Source organism: Radiomyces spectabilis (assembly GCF_025331425.1).
Source record: "Radiomyces spectabilis strain NRRL 2753 chromosome Unknown BYT42scaffold_5, whole genome shotgun sequence".
NCBI classification, from domain to species: domain Eukaryota; kingdom Fungi; phylum Mucoromycota; class Mucoromycetes; order Mucorales; family Radiomycetaceae; genus Radiomyces; species Radiomyces spectabilis.
In genome coordinates, this window is record NW_026251930.1 from 1,729,755 (window position 1) to 1,744,707 (window position 14,953).

At 41.4% G+C, this 14,953-nt stretch overlaps 7 protein-coding genes across 7 annotated transcripts; 3 read left to right on the forward strand and 4 right to left on the reverse strand.

Annotated features, from left to right (window-relative positions):
* Nucleotides 1-252: 252 nt before the first annotated feature.
* On the reverse strand, nucleotides 253-1,524 carry BYT42DRAFT_545377 (uncharacterized protein; the record flags this gene model as incomplete). Its single annotated transcript, XM_051565809.1, has 7 exons — nucleotides 253-264; nucleotides 317-396; nucleotides 454-489; nucleotides 628-667; nucleotides 725-887; nucleotides 949-972; nucleotides 1,430-1,524. The coding sequence occupies 7 exons, from the start codon at nucleotides 1,522-1,524 to the stop codon at nucleotides 253-255; spliced, it is 450 nt and encodes a 149-aa protein (XP_051424781.1).
* Nucleotides 1,525-3,371: 1,847 nt separating this feature from the next.
* On the reverse strand, nucleotides 3,372-4,478 carry BYT42DRAFT_613272 (uncharacterized protein; the record flags this gene model as incomplete). The annotated part of the gene is made up of 2 exons (XM_051571716.1): nucleotides 3,372-4,159; nucleotides 4,220-4,478. 2 exons carry the CDS (start codon nucleotides 4,476-4,478, stop codon nucleotides 3,372-3,374), a joined length of 1,047 nt encoding a protein of 348 aa, XP_051424782.1.
* Nucleotides 4,479-6,018: 1,540 nt separating this feature from the next.
* BYT42DRAFT_566731 (S-adenosyl-L-methionine-dependent methyltransferase) lies at nucleotides 6,019-7,900 on the forward strand. The gene is made up of 6 exons (XM_051568017.1): nucleotides 6,019-6,559; nucleotides 6,653-6,665; nucleotides 6,775-6,862; nucleotides 6,936-7,232; nucleotides 7,308-7,496; nucleotides 7,572-7,900. The coding sequence occupies exons 1-6, from the start codon at nucleotides 6,090-6,092 to the stop codon at nucleotides 7,766-7,768; spliced, it is 1,254 nt and encodes a 417-aa protein (XP_051424783.1). The 5' UTR covers nucleotides 6,019-6,089; the 3' UTR covers nucleotides 7,769-7,900.
* A 76-nt stretch (nucleotides 7,901-7,976) lies between these two features.
* BYT42DRAFT_566735 (TLC domain-containing protein) lies at nucleotides 7,977-9,639 on the forward strand. The gene is made up of 7 exons (XM_051568018.1): nucleotides 7,977-8,294; nucleotides 8,451-8,608; nucleotides 8,694-8,799; nucleotides 8,891-8,971; nucleotides 9,050-9,164; nucleotides 9,239-9,277; nucleotides 9,355-9,639. Exons 1-7 carry the CDS (start codon nucleotides 8,130-8,132, stop codon nucleotides 9,471-9,473), a joined length of 783 nt encoding a protein of 260 aa, XP_051424784.1. The 5' UTR covers nucleotides 7,977-8,129; the 3' UTR covers nucleotides 9,474-9,639.
* Nucleotides 9,640-9,706: 67 nt separating this feature from the next.
* On the forward strand, nucleotides 9,707-10,144 carry BYT42DRAFT_613275 (uncharacterized protein; the record flags this gene model as incomplete). The annotated part of the gene is made up of 3 exons (XM_051571717.1): nucleotides 9,707-9,838; nucleotides 9,903-10,067; nucleotides 10,130-10,144. 3 exons carry the CDS (start codon nucleotides 9,707-9,709, stop codon nucleotides 10,142-10,144), a joined length of 312 nt encoding a protein of 103 aa, XP_051424785.1.
* A 148-nt stretch (nucleotides 10,145-10,292) lies between these two features.
* Nucleotides 10,293-11,329, reverse strand: BYT42DRAFT_593302 (WD40-repeat-containing domain protein; the record flags this gene model as incomplete). Its single annotated transcript, XM_051570689.1, has 4 exons — nucleotides 10,293-10,850; nucleotides 10,915-11,028; nucleotides 11,114-11,225; nucleotides 11,292-11,329. 4 exons carry the CDS (start codon nucleotides 11,327-11,329, stop codon nucleotides 10,293-10,295), a joined length of 822 nt encoding a protein of 273 aa, XP_051424786.1.
* A 1,269-nt stretch (nucleotides 11,330-12,598) lies between these two features.
* BYT42DRAFT_494108 (uncharacterized protein) lies at nucleotides 12,599-14,655 on the reverse strand (the record flags this gene model as incomplete). The annotated part of the gene is made up of 3 exons (XM_051564274.1): nucleotides 12,599-14,133; nucleotides 14,214-14,232; nucleotides 14,305-14,655. The coding sequence occupies 3 exons, from the start codon at nucleotides 14,653-14,655 to the stop codon at nucleotides 12,599-12,601; spliced, it is 1,905 nt and encodes a 634-aa protein (XP_051424787.1).
* Nucleotides 14,656-14,953: the final 298 nt, after the last annotated feature.

Here is a 14,953-nt window from a genome sequence, read left to right on the forward strand (position 1 = left end):
TTTCAAGGACCAAAAAAAATTGGCAGTTATAGTGAATAAGATAACTTTTAGTGTCAAAATTTAAACCAATAATAATGTTGCGGATAATTATTCTGCCCAAATTTATTCTTTACCGATTACATATAATAGCATCTCTAATAGATTGTTTTTGAATCTTTTCTTAAATGAAAATTCTAAAAGATAATCACCATAATCTTTTCTGTTTGCATATGGAAGAGGAGGCAAATATTTTCTCATATGCATCCAATATCCCTAAACATTTTCCTAATATTAAAAAATGGATCATATAATTCATAAAAAGATTGAAAAAACTTACTTCAATTGAATTTGTATATGCACCTGTAACAGGATCTTTGAAATAATGCGAATGATTAACCGTCAAATGTTTATATATTCCTATTATATAATTAATATTCAAAAGAAATAAAAATATAAATAGAAAAGTATATTTACCATCTTCATCGATATTATTATATCCACTCCAACAATCTGTTATGATGGTTGTAAAAGGTTTTACATACTTATTGATTGCAACATGTAATGTTTCTTTTTTTCGATTTTGTATTGGTAACATGATAAATACTGGCGGATTGGAATATCTTTCATACATTCCAAGTACCCATATACCAGGCTTCTTTTTACCACGATTGTATTTTCTTTTACTTATCTACAAAAAACAAAAAATTAATCATTATGTAGAATAAAATAATTATTGTCATGTTACCATAGCTTCATCAATTTCAACTATTTTACCCGGCCCACCAATTGTTGTATTCCAGTTATCCTTTTCGTTTAATATGTATTCAGATATGATTAATCTGAACTTTTTAAAAATTTTTGATATGTTGTCTGTTGCGATAGAAGTATGCTGATTAACTTCACTTGGTCTATAATCTAAAAATACAGTTCATTATTAATCAGTATATCATAAATATAAAATAAACTTACTGAATGACCAGAAATAAAATAATTCTATTATCTTCAAAGGTTTAAGTTTAGATTTGTAAAATATACTTTCTGAATATAAACCCTTATTTCTTTTACATGGATGACATTTAAAATGATAATCTTCTTGGATATTTTTTTTAGATAATAACATAGGGGTATTACAAATATTACAGATAGGATATTTCAAGATGTTATTATCAATCAGCCATTGACAACATAATCTTTTGTTGTTGATAAAAGTTGAATAAAAAGTTGTTGTATTTTTAAACATTTGAAATAAAGAGCAAAAGAATGAAAAATATAAAAATGCAGATTATATTCAGTTTTATCGTGTAACATACAAATGAACTAAAAATTATCTTATACACTCATGTTGCCAAAAAATTACCTCCTCCTCTCTATTTGGTGTTGCGAAAATTCCTTAAATCAAAGAGCCCATTGGCATAAATAGGCTTTCAGTAATTTTATCTGTTTATCTTACGTGGACGAGTGGACTACTGACATATTCACAGCGGCTGGAGTTGCAACATTATACTTGGAATGTTCTCTCTGTGGATCGTTTACCAAATCAGACATATTATGGTCCAATCCATGTCGCATTTTTCACAAGCTGTCAATTAATCACAGCACGTATGACTGACTATCTGATAGAACTGTCTTGGTAAAAAAGAAAAAAGAAAAGTATATCCAAGTTTTAACAGTATTTCACACAACTTTTTTAAAAAAATAAAAGAAAAGGTAATCGATCTATTTGACATTTCCTGCAAGATGTAAATTACTTACTGTACTTTTTTAATATTGCAAACACTTTAAATTGAAGCAAAAAATAGAGTTGTATAGCATACATGCTTTCAAACTACAAATTTTTTTAAAAAAAAAATGTCAAAATGTTAGTGATGGAACCTTGTGGGATCAATAACTGCATTGAGGATTATGTTTTTTTTATTATTATTATTTTTGTCGGATATGCTTGCGAGCCATGTGCAATAGAAGATGTTGAGCTTATAAAGATAAACCATAAACTATCTTGCCTGATATCAACAACACGCTGTAAGATGTCAGTTTTATATCCGAGAAGACGTTCGAGGTCTTGGTGCCAAACAAAACTCGACGCCCTATGATGTTTAAAAGAAGTGAGGTGTTTATATTTCAAAAAACCTGAACGCATATGTTCCTTAAAGGAGATTATTGCCTATCATACCGCGCCTTTTTCTTTGAACCCCATTCCTGGTTCTTAACATAGAATATGAAACGTTTTTTGTTGGATCGGATCCTTAAGCATTCAAGTCCAAACATTCAATTTGACACTCGCCGCTGATAATTTCATCCCCTTTTCATATATTGATTGAACCTACGTTCTCTGATGCTTAGTGTTTTATATTTCTCTCTCTTATTTTCACTCAATCCTTCATACATTTTATATTACACTGCTCGTCATGCCGCATCTGCAATAAAACTTGGAGTTTTCCGCACTCGGAAGAAAAAGCAAATCAAAACCAAAGTTTTATTTAATTTAACTCTCATTCTTACTTTTCTCAGAATCACCTTCAAAATCGTGTAATTCAAAAATGGCTACTCTTCAATAGTTAGATCGACACACACTCTATGCTATGATACTTTGAGTACTAAAGTTTTGGAACAATGAAGGGTTAACCGCTCACGGCTTTTGAAATTGGACATACTTATTCTAGCTTCCAAATGACAAACTTAACATTATACAATATAATTGATGTTGTCTGATAACAAAAAATCAGACATACAGTATGGCGTTGCATTTACAACGCAAAAGTTTTAGATGGCATGACGACTAATTTAGCGTGCGCCACCTGCAAAAAAAAAAAAAAAAAAGTATTTCCTGATGCATAGATTATGGAAAAGGGTGACTGGGCCTCTTGTATCACAGTAGGTAGAAATTCGTTTTTTTCCGCACTGCATGTACAAAAGCTGATGTTAGCTGTAGTTAGATTCTCAGATCGTATAACGTCATTGCCTGCCTGGTAACGCTTTTTGATGACAATTCAAACATTGTTCAGTATATTACAGAATCTTCTTTTCGGTGCCTGATTTCTGCAATTGCTACTGTATACTTTTTTTTCCCAAATAGGGCGCACAGGCTAGTCAAGAAGAAAAAAGACGGAGATAGTTTTTAGTGGACAGGATCTAATTTGGGAATTTTTATTTCTGGAATACGTTGTTATACAAAAATGACCCTTTTTTCATCGGGTAAAAATATTGCAAAAAAAGGGAAATATGGTATTAAACAGAAAGAAAAAGAAAATGTATAAAAGCTTGATCCCATAGAATCGAAAGCCGGTGGAATATAGAATTACAATGTACAAGAAATAAATACTATACATATACGTACAGAAGGCAAGAGATAAAGCATAGAGAAAAGAAAAACATCAACAGTACATAACAACAGCTTATGAAGTACTGCGTCGTGATAGGCGCTGATGTGATTTGGTATGGCGTTTCATATCATGCTTACGAGCAAATCGTTTGTCACAAATGGAACACGCGAAATTCTTGGGACGGTTCGGATCATGGGTCCGGATGTGTTCTTTCATATTGTTGGCCCGGTTGCTGGTATGGGTACAATAAGGGCATTTATGTAGGCGCGCAGATCGTCTCATTGATCGCTTCTCACGAGGATAAGAGGATCCAGCAGAAGCGACTGGTTGAATTTCTTGATCGGATAAGCAGGGCGATTGAGCTGTGATCACCAGATATTGCTCCATCAGCTGGTCAATCGAAACCTGAGAAGGGCAAGGTGAAGAGGCTAGCGGTCCAGGAGAGTCTTCGGTGATGTATGGAGAAGGGAACGAGGAAGGGAACAATAGATCACTGCTCAGAGGTGACGCCAACCCATATACAGAATCATAAGGTGACGATACAGAAGCTGAGGAAAGTGTATCGGTGAAGGGGGAATACATTTCTTGGATAATAATTGGTGTAGGAGCCACCTGTGAGGATGCTCCCACACTGCTGGCCATGGTGGTAGAGCAAGGCGAGAAAGGGGTATGTTCATTCCCGGCCGATGGAATCACTGCTGTGGAAGGCTGGAAGTCAAGCAGATCATCCAGACAAAAATCCTCTTGGATCATCTGTTGTGAAGACAGTGGCATGAATAGCGCGTCATGATCCGTGGTGACAATAGAGTCGGCCGCGGAAGAAAATGATCCAAATGCAGTAGAAGGCACCGAAAGAAGATCTAAAAATAAACTCGGGCTTTAGTGGATGTTTCAAGTTAGCCAGGAGTGCATAAGCTTACCGTGACCGGGGGATTGATGGTCGATTGGACAAGTCAAACCGGACGTGTTGAATTGGTATGGAGAGACGGCGGCCGATGTCGGTTGTGCTACAGGGATATGGATAGGGCTACTGGGAGGCTGCACGTAGCAGGCAACAGATGGATCATAATCGATACAGCTATCATGATTCGTGTTACTGTAGTCAAAAGTGGTTGATTTGGGGATACGAGTGGAGAGATGGGTGGGGAGGAGTTTGTTCAAGAGTGCCTGGAAGGACATAGTGAAAAACAGGACAGATGAAAAGAGAAAGGATAGAGGATCCTTGTCTATGAGATAAAATGAATAAAGAAGCAATCCAAATTCGGATTCGACGGAATGACTCTATTTAAATATTCATGGAAACTCTTGAAGATTGGCTTCGCAGTTTAACTGTAGAACGATTGCCAGATAACTCAAGTGATGCCAATAACGTTACACGAACTAAAAAAGCCCTGTATGAAAAAAAAAGAGTTGGGCATCCCCTTCTGTCTTTCTTTACTCTGTGCAATTCGTTTAGTTCGTTTAGTATGCAATTGTTTTTCATTTTTCTCGTAAATATGAACTTGGATGATACTGTCTCTTCAATTGCTGTCCCGATTGCAATCGTTGGCAATGCAGTAATTGAAATTATCGGTTGCTTAGTTTCAAAGAAAGTAAAAAAGAAGTTGGTCAAAGAGGGGGGGGGAGCCCGTGTAACCGAGGGAAAACTTTTAAACGACAAGTTTCTCTTTGAAAGTTACCATAAAAGACAATTGGCTGGGTTCATAACGTAAAAGGCAAACACCTGGTTTTTTGCTTCTGGCTGCAGCGGACCAGCCAGTAAAATGCTCAGGCTCCGCTTGATTGATGTCATGGCCGCCCTCTCCGTGCCACTGAAGCACCTTTTAGCCGGTCTGTCGCACCTTGAATACCTTCTATTTAGAAACTTGCCCTTTGGCAAAAATTTTCGTCCATCAGAACTTTACAAAAGAACTTGCTGAGCAGATCAAACTTTTGTACCCTATATTTCATCCGGGCCAAAACAGAAAAACATAGATCGCTTTATGCCGATTATCTCAACTTTGCGTGATTGCCAATCGCCGGATTAGGGCTCCGCATTTTATTTGTTTGTTACTTTTTTATTTGCACCTCAGTCGGTTCCCAGCACGCCATGGTTCATACACCGCTTCAGTTGCACGTGGCTACAAGAAAAGATGACCCAATGCTCTCTGAGGAAGAAAACGAAAATAAGGAAAAACAAAAGGAAAAGGATGTAGAATAAATCAATGGTTCCAGTGGTTACCATAGAATTACGTCAATGCTTTATTGCAGCGGCATGTTGTGTATTAAATAGCTTTGACGTTGTTTTAGAGTTTTAAAGTTTCTTGATTTGTTGCATTATTGCTTGATCTTGGTCATGGCAACCACAACGTGGCCTGGAGGTAACAATGGCAGATTTTTTAACCGAAAATCTGATGGCAACACAGATTGGGCCATCAGGAAAGAAGGAAAATGTGCTCAATGGAAGACAACGTGACGGTATATCTGCATTTTCTGTAATGGTTATCTCTGATTGGTTCCAGTTTCTTCAGAAGAAAGAAGACTTGGAATGAAATTTGATGTAACACGAAAAACTAAAAACGAATCTTCTCTGGTGGGGAGTTATGGAGTTAGTGAGGGCCTGAAAAGGATAGTGCCAGTCAAATTATCCGGTTTTTTTCTCAAGTCATGTTACTTGGCTGTGTAGTATATTCCCTTTATATCACTAGTTTGGTATGATATACCAAGTCGACTTGTCCTTTCCCGTTGTCTTTATTTTTTTTTCTGTTCCTTTTTGTTTCTTTTTGTTTTGGATTTTTTTTTCTCTCTTTAATGGGCACACATCTCAGTAAACATGATATAAATGAAAAGAGTACCAAGTCGCATCGGCGAAAGCGGGCCAAAAGTGGGACAAAAAGGGCCAGTCCATATGCCGCTCATCGTTATTCGGCTGACAGCTACCGTTCACCACCGGCTTCGCCTATCCATCCATCACCGTTAATAAAAGCTCCACCTACCCCCGTTCTACCGGAATCGTTCCCTCTTTCTATATCATCACCCACCAAACTGACATCTCCACCTAAAGATGTTTTATCGGATGTGTCCGTTCCTTATGCAAGTTCATACGAATCGACAATCTCCGACGACCATCTCAACAGCTTGCTGGAACCGGGATGGAAAATAGCTGCCACCGCTATAGCTTCTGCAGAGCAGGCTCTGGAGAAACTAACCAAACCGTTGCAACTACCCCAAGAACAAATTGACCATGTATACGACTACGAATTGGATAAAGAAAAAGACAGGTAAAACAAAAAAAGTGGGTTACTCTTGTGCCTGTAGATCTATGAAATATACCCTTGGCTGAACGTCAACCTTTCGATCTCCGGCACAAATAGACAAAAGCGTCAGGTATTATTCTATTATTCATCGCCAAACTTGGAACTTGCACTCACCGCTTCGTCAACATTTTTGCACCTCCATGTGTACATTACAATTGTTATCATATAATTGTTAATAGCATTACATGTTAAAACAGGTGTTTAATGGCAACATGCACATCCAGCTGGAGAAACCGTCTTATATTCTGGATTGTGCTTGTGGTGTAGGTGCGTCACACATACCGTAATGGGAAAAAAAAAAGGAAAGTTACTGTCCGGAAACTGAATTTTGTTTAAAAAGGTGTGTGGGCGCTGGAAACAGCGTTAGAGTATCCCGAGAGCCAGGTGATTGGTATGGATATACAATCGTATTGGTCAAATTACCCATTAAAAGCCGAACCCAATGCGCCCGACATATCCAATGTTTCGTATTGTCAGGGCGATCTACTAAAACCGCTAGCATTCAGCAATCAGCAGTTTGATTTCATTTACCAACGTGATGTGAGCGCGGTGGTGCCATGGAAACAATGGCCGTTGTTGATTGCCGAATTCTATCGTATCTTGCGACCCGAAGGCCAAATAGAACTCGTTGAATACGGTATGGAGTCCGTCATTCGTCACCTATTTTCCATGCAACTCAAGTTAATTTTTTTTTTCACCGATTTTATGTTAGACTGCTTTTTCAAGCACGCTGGGCCGGTCTTGACGCGTATGAACGAGTGGTACAAAGCCTGTGCGGCGAGGGTCGGTGTGGATCTTAATTATCCTCGATCACTGAGTAAGGTTTTACTCGAATCGGGGTTTACCGATATCCAAGAGCAGACCCACGATATACCTATTGGTGAATGGCCCACAGATACATGTAAGTAATGCGATGTACCTAAATAAAATAATGGGTGCGACTCTTTTTCTTTTGATAACCTTGTATTTGTAATAGTGCTTCAGCAGTACGGATTCTTGTACAAGGAGCAGATGAAGGCATTTTTTAAATCGATGCGACATTGCTGGATTTCGCAAAATCAGATTACGCAAACCGAATTTGATCAGTTGTGTGCCACGGCTCTGGAAGAATTTGATCAATATCGGGTGGCCGCCAGCTGGAAGATCATCACAGCTAGAAAATCCACCAAATAAACTTGCTCATTGGTGGAAAGATTGATATTTCTATGTCATAAGAACGATATGAAAAAAAAGTTGATTTCCCTTTTTTTTTTCTTCACATGGTAAAAGAAGTGTTCTTCTGCCTACGCCTCCGGTGACTTGAACTGGGATGGATTTGGGACCCCCCTCCCCTTCCTTCCCCCAATGAGAGGGGTTGGGGAAAAATATCGTCGCTCACATAAGCCTGATTCCAGCTTTTTTTAATGCCCGCATGATGCTCTCTTTTTTTTTGAACCACTGGCCGACGTGGAATATCTAAAAGAAGCAACCTTCACTGTGGACCCTTCTTTTTTTCTTCTTTGAATTACATCTCTTTTATTCTTCCCGTTTCTCAATGGAGCCTCCATTTTATGCTTTCTTGGAACAACTGGCATTAACCACCCTGCGGCATCATTGGCAGATCGTGCTGTTGTCGGCCGTGGTATGCGGCATCATCTATGAAATATCTCGGTTCGTATCCCCGTTACTGTTTCCAAAGACATTCCAATTCTTCAAAGGCGTAAGTGATCAGTTTTCATATTCATTGGCATTGCCACACGCCACTGTCGGCACAAGAGGAAGAAGAGATCCAGCAGTATGCACAGTCTTGGACGGAAATTGAAACGTTCGAGCTGAGAAAAAAAAAAAGGGAAAAAAAAAGCTAAACGCTGTATAGTATAATGCACCCAACTGGCATATCCATGTGGTGTCAACGGTGCACTGTGTGACAGTGGTGGTCGGATCATTTTTCATCATGGCGGACGATCAGTTATCTCGAGACAGAGTGTTTGGATATCAAGCATGGGCCGCCGACATATATTCGGTGTCATGTGGGTAAGCAGTCGAACCCACCACACCCAAGCGATTGGCGACACGACCATGGAACTTACGGAAAGGATGTGGGGAAACCAAAATGTAGATATTTTATTTGGGATACCATCATTGCCTTGTATTTCTACAAGTACCAAGGCATTACCATGGTATTTCACGGCATCGCGTCCCTGTCTGTCTTTGTATTATCGTTCGTAAGTCGATTTCTATACATTTTGTGTGATCAAAAGTGGGTGATGGATCGATGGATCAAGTTGTGGATCTTGAACCCCATCATTTTTTTAGCGACCATTTGTGAACTATTACGGCGCCATTTTCCTGATGTACGAATTGAGCACAATTTTCCTCAACATCAACTGGTTCATAGTATGTATCGATCATGTGAGCTACCCGTTGCCCCAGTGTTCACTGACTGGTGTGATTCTTTGATGGATGAATTTATAGGATAAACTCGGCTGGACCGGGGGCAAGGTGCAACTGATCAATGGATTCTTCCTAATAACCACTTTCTTTGGAGCGAGGATTGTGTTTGGCTTCTATATGTCGACGCGGATGTGGAGTAAGTGGTCACCGGTCTAGATCAATGGGAAACGATCAATAGAGACTGAATGGGAAAATGTGATTTTTTTCTAGGTGATATATTCGCTGTAAAGGAGCTTGTACCATGGCGATGTAAGTACACAGATACAAAATGGGGGTGGTTGCCGGAAAAAAAAAGGTTACTCACTGTGAATGTCTGTCTTGCCCAGATTGGATTGTCTATGGATCAGCCAACTTTGTCACTTTATGCCTCAATATGTACTGGTTTGGTCTCATGGTGAAGATGTTACGAAAGCGATTTACACCAAAACCTATCAAACAGCTCTAAGACATGTTTTTTAATGCTATGGCAATGTCTTGTTCCTTTGGTTTGAACCCTAGACTCTACTCTCCCCCTACCCCCAACAATACCCATCACGTATTTTGGTCACATGAATAAAGCAACTCAAATGTGGGAAATGCAGACATGCCGATTCTGGATCTGACTTTTTTCCCCGTTTTTTCCCTTTTTTTTTCGATTGTCCGTTTGCTCGTTGTCTGTTACTGCCCAGTTTTTCAGACATGCCAAACACGGAGAGTGAGACCATGGTGCCGCTTGATGTGGGTTTGTTTGAAACACTGGACACGCGAGCCGTAGAACTAGCCAACAACTTTAACGCCATCGTGGAACGGTTGCAGAAACGCATGGTTTTGGTGAGATCCCTTGCTAGTGGAGCATCCAACAGATATGTGGACTTCAACTGACCCAGCACTGTAGATGGCGACGGCAACCAGTGATGCTGAAGGCGTGTACAAGGCTTCCATCCAAGAATTAAGCACCGAGATTGACCAATGTACCAACCAAATGGTGCAGCTTATTTCCCAGTGTGACGAATTGGACAAAGATCTCTCTCAACTTTCGCACTTGTCAAAACAAATGTCCGTAAAAATTGGAAATACGCTTGTTTTATCATCACCGTTCTAATGCTGGTTTCATCCAATTAGAAAATCGATCGATAGAGCTTTGGATCGCTTGCAGCAAGCGTTGTGATTGTATAAATTACGAATACATGTTATTGTACAACAAAAAGAAAAAGAAAAAAAAGGAGAGAGAGAGAGAAAAAGAGAGAGAGAGCCAGGTTACCGTTTGTTAGCATTAGATGCTGGTTTATCGTCCCATCAATCCTGGTGGAACGAATACATGAACCGTTTCATCCCACGCACACGTCGCCACTTGGCCTTCCACATAAAGATTGAAATCAAGGCCGAGCACAAACTCGGTGTGTGCGTCATGCAGACTAATCATGTTTTGTCCGAGAGGTGCCGCTGTATCCCAGAACCGTACGCTCATGTCATACGCTGCACTGGCCACAATGTTGGGTCGATGAGGAGAACACTTGACGTTGCGTACAGCAAATTCGTGGCCAGCTAGACAAATCACTTCACGGTCAGGACGGCGAAGATCCCAGACCTTTACGGTGCGGTCAACGGAACCCGTAACAAACATTTGATCCTGATACTTGTTCCAATCCACCGATAAAATCTCGTTATTGTGTGCCCGGATTGTTTGTACTGACCGAGGGCTCTTTGTGTCCCAAATCTTGACCGTCTGATCCCCTGAACCACTCATTAACACTGTCGGATTGTAAGGAGACCATGATGTGCTGTAAACACAGTGTGTATGCTCGGTATACGTTTGTAAAGATCTCGGTGCTTGCGGATTCCACTACAGATTCCCATCGTTATTTTATTCCCATCCACAAATATTTTTCATTTTTCTGCCGACTTACAATTTTGACAGTGTGGTCCCATGATCCACTGGAAAACACATCCTTGGTAATCAGATTCCATTCCACTGAAAACACTTCCCGTTGATGTTCCTGCCAATTTTGAATAGGAAAATCCTGTACAATACATTTCCGTTAATCACCGCATCATGACTGTCGCAGCTCCATACTTAATTCCCCATCGTATAGCCAATTGACTTACCGCCAGGGTGGCGTCCCACATCTTGATGGATCCGTCCCCACTGGACCCGATAATCTGATTTTCATTAATTTCACTCCACGCCAGGTCAAACAAGCCGTCCTGAGTATCATATCTGTTATCAAGCAAGGAAGTGTGGTAGTTTCAGTAAGGGTCACTTTCAGGCAACAGGACCACTTACGCTCGTTCAATCATTAACCCGTCCGGACCAGCCGCCATGAGAAATAATCGTCCATTGCCCACCAAACCAAAGTTGGACGCACTGGCAACCGCCAACTTATTTTCGAAAAAGGGGCTCCACTTCACCTATGGCCAGCATTAACAGACACAGCATTGGTAAAAAAGAAGCTACACAGCGCATGCATCGAACCTACAGAATAGCCATTGTATCCTTCGGTACGCAATTGAACAAACATGTCGTGTCTATCGTTCACCACACAAGAGATAGAAAACAGGAAAAAAAAAGCGCTGTCTACATTTGCGCTTAGTATGCTTTTTTTTCCGCTTTTCGAAATTCACATTCCGCCATTATCATTCACTTTTTTTTTCACGTGTGTGGGGAAATGCTTGAAGACACGATGATCCTCCTTAATTCCCCACGTCCTCTTTATTTGAAAGCATGTTTTATTATTTTCTCTTCTCACTATGTATTTATCGCTCAAATTACACAGTACTTCACATGCCACATATGCCAACTATCTTCAATCTATGGGAAAAAGAAACATCCAGTGAATCAATAAATCTCATGCTGTCAATAGAAAAAAAAGGGGGGAGGAGTATCAATGCAAGTTAGAATCGATGTCTCTATGCTGCCATCGTTTGATAACGAAAACTCAAGAAGAGACGCATGCAAGAGAAAGAAGAAAAAAAGAAAAGAATTGAAAAGGAAATGAATAATCACCTCGCTCACTCCTTATATTCTCTCCACTGCCTCCACTCGCAAAATAACCTCCCATACTCGCGCGCCTTCCCGTCTCAACCGCCGCCGCCATCGCCGCTACCACTCAATACCCTAATGGGGTAGGCATCGTGTTTTGCGCAGCCGGGTTGCCCATACCGCACTTGGCACACTGGGTACGCTTCGCAAAATCTATAGTCACAACTTGGGTTATTCATCGGTCTCCGACTAATCCTCAATTTTTTTTTCAGATCACTTACTATGAAAACCACAACTTTCGTTACCACAAATCCAATCGCCAGCTAGAAAATACAATACAAGAAAAAAAGACAATTAGCAACAATGGACGCACATTTATAGTTTTTGCTCTTACGTTTCATGCTAGGTGTACTTGGCACGTAGCCTCCGACAGGCCCGGGTGGTGCTTGTTGTTGTTGCTGGTTGTACGGTTTGGGCGCGCTACATTTCAAACAATGGAATCTTGATGCAAAGTTGTGAGAGTTACATGAAGGACTATTTTTTTTTTTAAAAAAAAGTGAAGTTAGTTGAATTCACTCTGAGCCTTGATCTAGTTCGTAGCCTCCCAACACTTACCAATACCAGTCTCCAGGACGGAAGCTGGAACCATGATGATGACCTCCTGGGACGGGTGGATGGCCGCCTCCATACATTGGGGCGCCGTAACCTCCACCGTAGGAGCTTCCAGGCGCAGGAGGCGCTCCACCATAGCCACCACTATACCCAGTGGACGAACTGTTGTAGCCGGGATCGGCCGGATTATAGCCGCCATAATTACCAGGCTGAGGCGAGTAGCCGCTGGAACCCCCAGAGTTGGGATTTGATGAGTGGCATCGCAAACAGGTGGCTCTTGATGCAAAATTCTGGAAACCACAGTTGGGGTTCGGGCAATACCAATCACCGGGACGGAAGGAGATGTGAGGGGAAGGACGTGGACCACCATAGCCGCCCGCCATTGGTGGAGGCATGCTGGCGTGATGGTGACCTCCCGACCCCGCTCCATGAGGTCGCGGTGCACCGCATTTGAGACATTGTACACGGGAGGCGTAATTGTGGAAACCACAGGCGCTGTTGGGACAGTTCCAATCGCCGGCTACATAGTTGGGATGGTGGAAGGAGGAGTGATGAGGAGTTGGGGCAGCTGCAGGATTGGGATTTTCAGCATTGCATTTGAAACAGTTGCGTCGCGAAGCAAAGTTGTGGAAATCGCAGTTGGGGCAATTCCAGTCGCCTGGTCGTAACTGACGCGTTTTGGCTTGAGTAGGGAATGGGGCCAGCATGTTACCGGCGGCTTCAATCACACGTTCACTGCTAGGAGATACTTCCACCGCTTTATCACCCAGACATCGTCCATTTAACTGCAAAGCTCGCATCGCATCCGCGTGAAATGAAAACACGACAAATCCAGAAATACTAGGCTTGGAATGATCGGTCGGTTGGATCATCCACATGACGGTTGGACGCAGACCGTTAGACGAAAACCAAGCTTCCAATTCCCCTTGAGTGACTTCATAAGGAAGACAAGCTAGATGAATCACTTTGGATTCCTCTTTTTTGAATTGCTGCAAATCCGCGTTGGTATCGATAGCATTGACAAATACATCGGGATGGCGGAATCCCGTAAGATATCGCATCACATTGACCGTGGAGAGACAGGCGTTCAATCCCACCGTGTGCTCCGTGACTCGCTCCAAGTGAAAGGTATCGCACATTTCTCGAATCGATACAGCGCGCAGGCTCACCTCAGGATGATGCAGTTGCCAGCGCTGCATTTCTTGCTTCAAATCAAATAGACGGCTGAACGCCAAATACTGAGGCAATTCAATGTTTTTATCTCTTGCTTCTCGAGGGAGTTGGATACGCAGCGTCCATCCACCGTGAGTGACAAAGCAAAAACTAAGATCCTTGGCTTCAATCTCGTTGCGAATATAGGTATCCAGTTGATCAATGGCGTCTTTCAACGTGCCGGCCGACTCAAGCTTATCCCATGTGATGCCGGTGACAGTGGTGCAAAAGTTGGTCAAAGGCGTACGTTCGGGACGGATATAGATTTGCTGTTTATGCAATACCTCCAGGTTGGAAGCATCCACCACCACAAAAGCCAATTCTATAGAGAAAAAAAAAAAAGGTTAATTCCACATCTTGGGATACGAATGAAAGATGAAAAACATTTGTCGCGTCATTTACCAATAGCTTCCGAATTTTCCTATTGATAAATCCATCATATGAGTGAATAAGTCCCATGTCCCTGTCGAGAGTCTCATCTGAGTGTGCCTACCTTGGTTACTTGGACGGCAGCAGGATTGGTGGCATTTTCGTCGCAGGTGGCTTCAATATTCAGCAAAATCAGTCGCTTGAAAGGAATTACAGTTTCTAGAGTAGGAACATTGCTTGGTTCTTCAGTCGAGGCAGTTTCTGGTGGTGCATCTGCGGTTTTTTGTTCAGGAGCGGGTTCCGTCTGACCAGCGACTTCGGGCTCTGGCTGTTCTTCTCTCGTCGCTTCGGTGTCGGGAACACTGGAATAATCATCATCTCCAGATTGGTTGGCTGCTTCTTCCAAAAGCTGTTTCTTGCTTTCCTGGAGTTGCTCCTCTGGAATCTCCTCGGCTTTTCTCTTGCGATCAGTCATCGTTTTAAACAAAGACACAATAGGAGAAGACATTGTCAGCATTTCCTCCTGATGCCCCCATTATGAGAAAATATAGTGATACAAGCCACCGGACCTGACGTAATCTTCAATTTGATTGGCTGATTCTTTTCTTTCTAGGGCGCAGAAAAATTAGCTTGGCGCACTTGCAATGTGATTGGTATGGTTTTCAAAGCCTAGTTCGTCAATCCCTTATATTCTTGAAGAGAAAAGATCCGGAACTATAAAATTATTTCATTTTTTCAATTTGTAAAATCCAGTTCTTGCTTATAAGGGATGA

Coding starts and splice junctions, on each gene's coding strand:
- BYT42DRAFT_566731 (XM_051568017.1), top strand. CDS start 6,090: ATGGGCACACATCTCAGTAAACATGATATAAATGAAAAGAGTACCAAG. Junction 7,233..7,307: donor AATAGAACTCGTTGAATACG/GTATGGAGTCCG, acceptor ATTTTATGTTAG/ACTGCTTTTTCAAGCACGCT. Junction 7,497..7,571: donor TGAATGGCCCACAGATACAT/GTAAGTAATGCG, acceptor TATTTGTAATAG/TGCTTCAGCAGTACGGATTC.
- BYT42DRAFT_566735 (XM_051568018.1), top strand. CDS start 8,130: ATGGAGCCTCCATTTTATGCTTTCTTGGAACAACTGGCATTAACCACC. Junction 8,609..8,693: donor ATATATTCGGTGTCATGTGG/GTAAGCAGTCGA, acceptor ACCAAAATGTAG/ATATTTTATTTGGGATACCA. Junction 9,165..9,238: donor TATGTCGACGCGGATGTGGA/GTAAGTGGTCAC, acceptor ATTTTTTTCTAG/GTGATATATTCGCTGTAAAG.